At 45.9% G+C, this 10,911-nt stretch overlaps 1 protein-coding gene across 1 annotated transcript in view; it reads right to left on the reverse strand.

Moving 5' to 3' along the window:
- Window positions 1-2,158: 2,158 nt before the first annotated feature.
- The window catches only part of GLE1 (GLE1 RNA export mediator), a 16,125-nt gene continuing 7,372 nt past the window's right edge, over window positions 2,159-10,911 (reverse strand). The window contains exons 6-13 of the mRNA XM_081339479.1: window positions 10,742-10,811; window positions 9,270-9,412; window positions 7,863-8,053; window positions 6,873-7,002; window positions 6,127-6,231; window positions 5,403-5,485; window positions 4,989-5,052; window positions 2,159-2,704 (exon numbers count right to left, since the gene is read on the reverse strand). Coding sequence (XP_081195605.1) covers window positions 2,636-2,704; window positions 4,989-5,052; window positions 5,403-5,485; window positions 6,127-6,231; window positions 6,873-7,002; window positions 7,863-8,053; window positions 9,270-9,412; window positions 10,742-10,811 — 855 coding nt within the window. The 3' untranslated portion in view covers window positions 2,159-2,635. The remainder of the gene's footprint in view (window positions 2,705-4,988; window positions 5,053-5,402; window positions 5,486-6,126; window positions 6,232-6,872; window positions 7,003-7,862; window positions 8,054-9,269; window positions 9,413-10,741; window positions 10,812-10,911) is intronic.

Consider the following 10,911-nt stretch of genomic DNA (forward strand, 5'->3'; position numbering starts at 1 on the left):
ATAACAATATTCCTTTGAGACTGGAGAGGCTGAGGATTGCTGAGTTAAGTTGCACACTCTATATAGCTACTGATGCACTAAACCCATCAATTCCCAGAGGTCTGACAATCCTACAGGAGCCTCCTCCAAAGGTCCCAGAAACATGCGGATGTAGGCTAAACGCATGCAAGTCACTGCAAGGCTTTTGAAAGATCCGGGTCATTTCCCTAAGTCTTTATTTCCGGCGTGGTCTAAAATAGGGGTCCCCATACCCCTGGAATGGCACTGGGCTGCCCCAACAAACAAAGCCATCTCCACAGGATGCAGGCAGCACGCAAAACCTTCCTCCGGAAGTTGTGAATGCTCTAACACTGGAAGTTTTTAAGAAGAGGCTGGACAACCATTTGTCTGAAATGGGATAGGGTTTCCTGCCTGAGCAAGGGGTTGGTCTAGAAGACCTCCAAGGTCCCTTCCAAGTCTGTTGCTGTTGTTGCTGTGATTATTCCATGCCCCCTCTGTTCCGCGAGAAAACCTTTCTCATTCAATTAGAATAGAACCAGAAGGGACCTTGCAGGTCATCTAGTCCAACCCTGTTCAAGCAGGAGACTCTATACCCTTTCAGACAAATGGCTGTCCAGTCTCTTCTTAAAAACCTCCCGTGATGAAGCACCCGCAACTTCTGGAGGCAAGTCGTTCCACTGGTTAATTGTTAGGAAATTTCTCCTTCGTTCTAGGTTGCTTCTGTCCTTGATTAGTTTCCCTCCGTTGTTTCTTGTCTTGCTTTTTGGTGCTACGGAGAACAGGTTGACTCCCTCTTCTTTGTGGCAGCCCCTCAAATACTGGAATATTGCTTATCATGTCCCCCCCTACTCCTTCTTTTCTCTAGACTGGCCATATCCAAATCCTGCAGCCGTTCTTCATTTGTTTTTCTCTCCGGGCCTTTAATCATCTTAGTTACTGTTCTTTGTACTTTTTCCAAAGTCTCAACATCTTTTTTGTAATGGTGATGGCCAAAACTGCATGGAAATGGTCCCTGGTGCCCAAAAGGTTGGGGGCCGATGGTCTAAAGAATTTTCTTCTTTAAGATGTTCTTGTCATCTCTCTCTGGAATTTAGTACTATATGAAGACCACATTATTTATTTATTTTATTTTAATTCCATTTATATCCCGCCCTTCTCCGAAGACTCAGGGCGGCTTACAAGCTTAGCAGTAGCCTTCATTCTATGTATATGCCTGCTTATTAGGGCTCTCATACACCCCCCAAGCGGCATTATTACAAAGTCAGCTTAATTGCCCCCAACAATCTGGGTCCTCATTTTACCTACCTCGGAAGGATGGAAGGCTGAGTCAACCTTGAGCCTGGTGGGATGCGAACCTGCACTAATTGCAGGTACTATATGAAGACCACATTATGAGCGCCATCTTTAAGTAAACCAATAAGAAAGAGACCAAAGCAAAAGCCGTAAAAAAAAAAAAACAGCCTGAGATTAGAAATTCCGAGTCTTTACTTTGAAAACAGGCATGCGCAAACATTAAATATTAAGTTACTCGACGAAAGCCTTTCAAATAAAGCTCTTTTGAGCTGTAATGACATTCAAGGCAGTTTCTTCCAAAGGTTTATTATCTTTATCATCGTAAAATTATCATTGTAGCAAATGGACACCAAAGCTCAACATTTCATGCTTGATTGAGCCAACACAATTGCGGTCGTAAATCTCCCACTCTACCAGCAAGCTGGATCATCACAGTGTATGAAAAATATATAAGTTATCAGAAATACTTTACTGTTTAGCACCAACACATAAAAATATAAATTCCTCTTCGTTTTCCACCCGCTGCTTATAAATAGCAAAAGCAAAAATTCCACAGTCCTATTGTTCATTATCGGCTGGGATCCAAGATGCAGAAAACCGTTGCTTCCAGACTGATTTTAAGCAGTTTCCCTTGATTTTATGAAAATTAAAACAGCCGGCGGGGAACGTTTTCATTTTTCCCATTCGTGCTTCTATTTTTTTTTGGGGGGGGGGGAATCTTACTTCGACTAAAATGCTAAGCTCTTCAAAACCTTTTCTTTCTTTCTTTTTAAGAAAAAGGAGGCCACAAATCTATTCACGTTCTTTCAGCGTCGCTTGGACGAGCTCAAAGGTTTCCACTCTGCCTGATTTTTTTTTCTTAAAAAAATGAAAGGCAGCCAACCACGGCTATTGCTGCAAAGGACTGCAGCGCTTTAATTAGGAATTAAGGCTCTTCTAATTCAACCGCAGTGGCTGAGTGTTGTTTTTTTTTTCTTCCCAGTGTGCATTAAACTTCTGAAGTTAATAAACACAGGAGTCCCTCCAGGGCATTGAAAGCAATTTGTTTTCTGTGTCTTAGGGAGGGTGGGTGTGGCACGGCAGGAAAAACAAAATGGCACACCCCTGTGCAAAAAAAAATCTCCCCCATTGGCGAGGGCAAATAATGGCTGAAAATATCAGACTGCTGTCGACAGTCTTATGTAAAGCTGACAAGCCATTTCCAGATTGTGCAGAGGATCCCAATGCTGTTGTTGTTGTTTTAAAATCACCCTATTGACTTTTTTTATAACAAAAAGGAAAAAAAACCTGAAGCACGCTATTTTTTCACCTTCTGTAAAAAGCGGAAAAAGGGGATTTTCCATCACGATTTCCAAAAAGAGGGCGGCAAATATCCCTTAGGGAGAGGAATGTTTTTCCGCTGTAAGCATTCCTGGGAAGAGAAGGAAAGATTATTTTAAAGGCATGGACACCCCTCTCTTGATGCATAGCCTAACAATACAATGCAAACGTCGACAATACGGTGACGAGGCTGCAAAAAAAAAGAAAAAAAAAGCTACTGTGCACTGTGTTTGAGATGGTGGGGGGGAAGCGAATCTGAGGGAGACTGATATGGATTCTGTGAGATGGCCTCATGAGACCGATGGTTCGTTAAGGTGCTTCCAAGTAAAAAGGCAGCACGCAGGGATGCAATCAGATAAAGCTTTATTTAAGAGTTCCCTGGCATGGAGGCATCCATGCCTGGATTGTGCTCATGGATCATTCCCACAAGCAGACAACAAGAGAAAGAGAGAGAGAGAGAGAGAGAGAGAGAGAGAGAGAAAGAGAGAGAGAGATTAGAGAGAGAGAGATTAGAGAGAGAGAGAGAGAGAAAGAGCAAGCGAGAGAGAAAGAGAGACGGAAAGAGTGCCAGAGCCCACCCCAATCTTGGATTTTGACAGAGAAAGAGAGAGAGAAAGAGAGAGAGAGAGAGAGAGAGAGAGAGTGAGTGCAGAGAGTGTGCAGCCCCTGAGCAGAGGTTTTTATGGGGGTCCTCAGCCCCTCCCTTACCAATTAACTCTCGCCAATGGGGCTGCAGGGGCCGGGGACCCCTGACCCACCAGTGGGAGCAAAGATGCCTCTTTGCTCCCATCTGATGACCTTTTTGGAGAACTGCCATGGCTGGCACAAAAACGTCTAACAGATTCAGAGAATGGCCGGAGCAAATTGGACGTCCTCAGTGTGCCTCGGGAAGGGATGGGAGCAGAGAGAGAGAGAGAGAGAGAGAGAGAGAGAGAGAGAGAGAGAGAGAGAGAGAGAGGGAGGGAGGGAGAGGGGGAGAGAGGGGAGAGGTCTGACAAAAAATAGCAAGGCGGACGAGGATGGAGACTACGAAAGACTCCGCAGAGGTGGTGGTTGTTGGTTGGGAGGGGCAAAAGGATGACTCGGCTGCTAATCTGAAGGCTGCTTCCAGCACGTTCTTAATTTGAGGGGGTCCCTGGTGCTCTCTGAGCTTGGAGGAGGAGGGGGGGAGGAGGGGAAGGAGGAGGAGGGAAAGGAGGACTGTGGGTTCCTTGGCGCTCTTTGACCTTGGTTGTTTTCTTTCATCAGTGCTAGAAGGAAGGGAGGAGGAGGAGGAGGAGGAGGAGGAGGAAACAAGAAGGATTGCTGCTCTCTGAGCTTGGTTGTTTTATTGCAGACGTTTCATTACCCAACTAAGTAACATCATCAGTGCTAGAAGGGAGTGGGGTTTGCAGAGAGGAGGAGGAGGAGGAGGATTGTAGGGTCCTTGCTGCTCTCTGAGCTTGCTTGTTTTCTTGCAGACGTTTCATGACCCAACTAGGGAACATCATCAGTGCTAGAAGGGAATGGGCTTTGCAGAGAAGAGGTGGAGGAAGACGACTGTGGAGTCCTTAGTTCTCTCTGAGCTTTGTTTTCTTGCAGATGTTGCATTATCCAAACTAGGTAACATCATCAGTGCTAGAAGGGAGTGGGGGGGGGAGGAGGAGGTGGTGGTGGTGGACAGTGACTATGGGGTCCTTAGTGTTCTCTGAGCTTGGTTGTTTTCTTATAGATGGTGTGAAGGAACTGGATGAGGCTGTCGGCAGGCCCAGAGGAAGGGAGTGGGGCTTTTGGAGGAGTTGGTGGCGGCGGCGGCAGCAGCGTGCTCCAGGGGCGAAAAGAAGCAAGGCCTCTTTAAGGAAAAGGTGGAAGAGTCAGGATCAGAAAAAGGAAAGAAGGCGAGGTTGTCAGAATACAAGTGAATTTGAGGGCTAATCCACATGGAGCCCCATTTCCATCTGTCCTGTGTGCCATCGTTCACTCCCTAGAGACTAAAATGGACAATGTGAAATTTGAGCGGGCCCCGAACAAGGAGTATATATCGGAGGTGGTGACCCTTTGAGAGCTGTACGCAACGAAATTTCATTTTGATGTATGCCGATTGGTGTACATTCAAAGTGACAATAAAGTTATCATTATCCCAACCGGGTAACAACATCAGAGCCAGACACGCCTGAAAGGAGCCTCATATCAATCGACAATATTCTTAGAAGCAGGAGACTTTGCAAGTTGTGTGCTCTGGAGTTTCCTAGCAGCTGAGGAAGCAGAGAGCTGAGTGCATAAAAGGCTGAGGAATTGGGGACAACCGAAGGGGGAGTTGGGGGGGAACAACAACCAGCCAAACTCAGCCGTCCCTGTCTTAGCTGAACACCTAGATTGAGAGAACGTCAACTTACCTTTAAAAACTGCTTGAATCGTGTGAGGGAGCCCATTTCCCCAGGACTGGTAATTGCTTCAATCCTGGATTGGAGAAGAAAAGAGCAGTTGGGTCAGATTCAAATATTCAAAGGTTGAACTTCTAATGCTGTTGGGTCTTCGATTTACTCTGCCCTCTCCCAGTTTGGCCAATAATCGGGACTGAGAAGAGATCGACGGAAGAAACTTTTCAAACTCACAAACTCTTCCCAGAGTTAAGCTCTGTCCCAGCTTACTCAAGGATTTGTAATTAAGCGAGCAGGGGAAGAAAAAAAAAAAAGCAAGCAAGCAAGCAAGCAAAACTGTTTTGACAACCTCTCCCTCACAACTGGGGGAAAAAAAATGCCGAAGGAACCGTGTGCGTTTCAGGACTGCCGCAAAATTCCAGGCCGTACCTGGGAAAATATTCTTCCTGGATCAGGAGAAGCAGCTTCCAAAATTGCACCTGGTACTGCTTCATGAGAGCATTCCCACACACCTGAGGCACACAAAACAGGAGAATTTCAAGCCATGCTGTCAGAAAAGAGGGCTACAATCTACCTCAAACTTATCCAAGTTAAAGACAGCCCAGTGTTGTGATTCAGGGTCAGCTTGTGGGTTCGGCAGTTGGGTCGGACGACTCAGAGGAGGAGGAGGAGGGGGGTGTTGGAGAGCTTGCTGATGAGAGCCCTCAGCCAGGCCCCTCCCACCTGGTCACGACAGAGACCCAGCTGTGTGAGCCTGACAGCGTGGATGAAGATGACCCACAGCTGGCCCTGTTCAAGGACGCCCGACGCAGGAGGCAGTCAATCAGGAGTAAACAGAGGAAGGCAATGGGGCACCTCGGAAGGAGGCAGAGAGAAGCCACGCCCTGAACTGTATAAAAGGGGAATGCGTGGGAGGGCTGGTTTGCTGAAGGCAACCTCTTGAAAAGCTCCTGTTTCTTGGTTCTGTCTTGTTTGTTTTTGTATCAATAAATTTGGCAGACTTAATTCCAGCCTCTTGCCTTCTTGTAAAAGGGGTTGTCCCTGCCTTTTCTGCAGGGCCGGTAGCAGGCTGGTACAGAACACCCAGCCCTGTCAATAGGAGATCATAGTTACTTATGAACTGGACAAGGGAAGAATCACAGGCTCCACTTACCTCCAGGAAATCGAACAGAACTGTTGCTGTCACATCTGCCAGAGGCTCCATGTTCAACATCTGTGCCAGCCAACGCCAGGCGTGGTTTAATCCGTGTGGGTGCATCTAATGGACCAAAGAAAGAAGAGTTCCCTGAATTACTTCCATTTTAACAAAACAGTAAACAAAAAAAGAACCCCTACTTTATTTCCAAGCTCTCTTTCATAGGTGGTGTCAAGCCTGATGCTTTGCTGATGCAACGATTGTGGCTTCTTAGCTGGCCAACGAACTTGTGGGGGGAGGATGGGGAAATGGAATGCAGGCTACAGAGATAAAGAAGGCAGACCATGAGAATCAAGGACGAGTCACCAGATGCCTGGCCCGACTCAAGAGGCATTTTCTCATAACAATATAATTTGCACCTAATTGGGCAATGTGACCTGTTCAGGGAGGGGAAGGCGGATTCTAGGCTTTAACTATAGGGTTCGTCAGAGATGGGTTTTGCTTTCACGCGTGCCGAAATGATGTGGTCAACACAGCTTTACGTTAAGAGATCGGAAAGTCTGGAAGAGGTTTACTCATTTGGGTCCGTCAGTCGGAACCTTGACAGTTTGGCTTCCGCCTGAGGCAGCCTTAACAAGTTTTCCGAGCAGATTCAGAGGCTGTTCGAAAAGACACCACTGCGGGGAAGGTGACAAGAGGCTGCCAAAACAGTTAACAAAGTGTGGAAAAGTCCGTCTTTTATCGACGACCGAAGACCCACTTACCCCTTGCTTATCCTGATACGGCCACTGAAGCTGCAGGATGGCTGCATAGAGTCGGATCATTCCAGACATCCGTTTGAGAAAGTTGTCTTGGGGTTCTACTTTTTCGTCCTTCACTTGGTAGCCGAGGTTCCTGAAGAAGAGGCGGAGATACTGACCAGCGTGCCCAACAGGGAGATGAATCGGGAGCTCCAGGGGTCCCAGCTTAACGCGAGCCGCTCGTAACTCAACATCCAGCTTTAACCCAGCATATCAGTGCTGGATTGTTGAGCACTGAAAACCATACGTGCTCACAGCTCTCCAACGCAGCCTCCCCAATTCTTGGCTGCCACTGGAGGGTCCTTGACTTAGGGCTGCAACTGAGCCCCACTTTTCGGTTGCTAAGTGAGGCGGTTGAGTTTTGCCCCCCTTTCTTGTCACACTTGTTAAGCGAATCAGTGCAGCTGTTCAGTTAGTAACTCTTGTTGTCAAGCGAAGCTGGATTCCCCACTGACTTTGTCAGGAGCTTGCAAAAGGAGATCACCTCTCTCTCTCACACACACACACAAACACACACACACCGGATGCTGCAACTGTCGTACCTATGAACCAGTTGCCAAGTGTGTCTGAATTTTGCTTGTGTGACTGTGGGGATGGTGCTGCAACGGTCGGGGGGAAAAGCTGGTCGTTAAGTCACTTTTTGTAACTTCGAAACGGCCACTTAAATCAGGGGTCCCCGAACCCCAGTGTGTGGACCAGCACCGGGCTGCAGCATGCCAGAAACCGGTCCGTGCAAACAAGCAAAGCCCCGTCTGCGGGATGCTGGCGGTACACGAAACCACGCCCCCTCCAGTTCGCAGAAAAACCTCTCTGTATGTAACCAGTCCCTGGTGCCCCAAAAGGTTGGGGACCTCTTGACTTAAATGAACTGCTGTGCATTTGAGGACACCCACCCCCCTGTACAGCCTCGCTCGGCTTCCCAACCGCCCAGGATGCTCAACTGAATGAAATCACCTCTGATACTCTGCCAGGGGGGTGCCTTCCTTCATGGCAGGGTAGAAGGGGACGGCGTAAGGACACTTTTTGTGCAAGTGAGCCAGGATGAGGGTGCCCACCTTGGGGTGCAGCTGCCAGATGCCAGACGCCACCACGGCAATGGGGAACGCAGCTTCGTGGTGAGAGGCTACCTCTTCTTCGCCTTGTTTCTGGAAAATAACACCCCACCACCCCCAAAAAAGAGATATTTTAGTCTGCTGTAAGTGCTCCAAGAAGAGAACTTCACCCGTCACCAAACGTGGGTTCAACATCGTTTGTAAATCCTCCTTGATGGGGAGGGCGGTACATAAACCCAGCCTGTGTGCATCTTTTAAGGCCAAGCTCTTTTTTTTCCCATCAGAATTATCCAGATTTCCTTCCCTCTGTTTACTGAATTACTGAGCCGTGGTGGCGCAGTGGTTAGAATGCAGTATTGCAGGCTAATTCTGCCCACTGCCGGCAGTTTGATCCTGACCGGCTAAAGGTTGACTCAGCCTTCCATCCTTCCGAGGTCGATAAAATGAGGAGCCAGGTGGTTGGGGACAAGAGGTTGACTCTATAAACTGTTTAGAGAGGGCTGTAAAGCACCGTAAAGCGGTATATAAGTCTAAGTGCAATTGCGATTGCTGTCTGTCTATCTAGGAGCTGTAGTGGTGTAGTGGATACAATGCAGTATTGCAGGCTAATTCTGCCGACTGCCAGCAGTTCGATCCTGACCAGCTCAAGGTTGACTCAGACTTCCATCATTGCAAGGTCGGTAAAATGAGGACCCAAGGTTGTTGGGGGCAAGATGCTGACTCTGTAAACGGCTTAGAGGGGGCTGTAAAGAACTGTGAAGCAGCGTATGAGTCTAAATACTATTGCTATTTGTTCATCCATCCATCCATCCATCTATGTATCTAATCTACCTACCTACTCTGGTGGCACAGTGGATAGAATGCAGTATAGCAGGCTAACTCTGCCCTCTGCCAGCAGTTCGATTGTGACCGGCTCAAGGTTGACTCTGCCTTCCATCCTTCGGAGGTTGGTAAAATAAGGACCTAGACCAGGGGTGGGCAACCTTGACTCTTTTATGACTCGTGAACTTCAACTCCCAGGAATTCTGGGAGTTGAAGTCCACGAGTCATAAAAGAGCCAAGGTTGCCTACCCTTGACTTAGACGGTTGGGGGCCAATATGCTGACCCTGTAAACTGCTTAGAGAGGGCTGTAAAGCACTGTGAAGTGGTATATAAGTCTAAGTGCTATTCCTTTTTTCAAGGCAGCTTAAAAGAAGCCCCTGAGGTAAATGACGATTTAAAACACCACCTGTGCAGAGTCACCTTTTGGTCTGGAGAAGGAAAGGAGGGGGAGGGGCATATTTTTTTTGGCCAATATGACCTTCTTACCACAAACTTTTCAGCCAGTTTGAAATAAACAAATTCCAGGCCTTCGGGGTGTTGCGTGACAGATACTTTTTGGCCCCCACACTGCACGTATTTTCCCGAAAGGAAGCTATTGATCTTTTCAAATATCTCCTTCAGCTGAGAACCTATTAAGACCAGGGGAAGAAAAAGATAACCAATGAGGAAAGCAGCAGGGGCAGGAAACCAGGTTTATGCATTTGAAATAAGTAACGTTACGATAGCCGAAGCAAGCGGCTGGGCAAGGAACGTGGGTTTTGATGTTATATATCTGACATAGATTCATATATGTTATATTTTATTGTATTGCCCTGTACACCACCCTGAGTCCTTCGGGAGAAGGGTGGTAGAGAAATTAAATTATAATTATTATTATTATTATTATTATTATTATTATTATTATTATTATTATTATTATTATTATTATTATTATTATTATTATTATTATTTATTATTATTATTATTATTATTATTATTATTATTATTATTATTATTATTATTATTATTATTATTTATTATTATTAATTATTATTATTATTATCATCAAGATCAGACAGGTGTTCTCTGACCATAGTTCCTGGCTTGTTTTAATTTTTATTTGTAGTCTTTTACAGTTATGTTTTTGGCAGGTTGGGCTATAGTTTCTTTTTGCATGAAGACTAATGCAAAGAATAAGCAGCTCTTCTTTCTCTCTACTGCCTGCTACTTCCTTGCCACCTTCTCTCTTTATTGGACCGACGGTTTCCTTGACTTTTTTTGTTACTATGTCGAAAGAAACTTTTTAAAAGATACCTTTGACTTTTGTTGCAAGTCTTTCTTAGCCTTTGCTTTCCTGACTTCATCTTTGCAGATTCGGGCTATCTGCTGATACTCTCTGCCTTAGTGATGTTTTTTTCTACTTGTCCTTTTTGGCCTTTCAGTTTATCAGAGAGATCTTTGTGCAGGCATGCTGCTTTCTTCTTGGATTTCTTGTTTTTCTTTTCCAGTGGTATTGTGTTGGACTGGGCTTTTATGATCATATTTTTCAGTTTTCCCCACACTTCTTGAGTTGTTTTCTCCTCTAGGATTTTGATCCATGGAATTTTTCTTACATTCTCTCTTTGTTAAAGTCAACTCTTTTAAAGTTTAAGACACTGGCTGGGTTTTGTTCTATTGATTGTGTTTGCATTATATTGAATTCCAATATGTGTTATGTGGCAACTTCAACTCCATCACTTCTTCTCTATTAGTAAGAATTGGGTCCAGTATAGCTTTTCCTCTAGTTCACTCCTCTACCTTTCAGATCACAAAGTTGTCAGCTAAGTTGGTTAGGAATCTGTTCGATCTCCCACTTGCTGCAGAGTTTGTCTCCCAGCTGATACCAGGGTTGATAAACAGTGTAACAGTGATCAGCGGTCGATAAAACTGCTAATATTGTGATCAGAAGTTTTATGAGGAATAACGGAACGAGGGCTCACCTGCGATGGTAGAAATCTGGCTAACAGGGATGGTGGCAGCTTTCTGCAATTCCATTTTGATTTTTTTCTCCTGGGGAAGAAAATTAAAAAGGGAAATGTTCAGAAGCTGAGCTTAGCGCAGGATTCCAAACTTCCATGTTTTGGTACGAGTGCTGGCTGGGGAATTCTGG

The sequence above is a fragment of the Vipera berus genome (genome assembly GCF_964194415.1).
Source record: "Vipera berus genome assembly, chromosome: 15".
Classification (NCBI taxonomy): Eukaryota; Metazoa; Chordata; class Lepidosauria; order Squamata; family Viperidae; genus Vipera; species Vipera berus.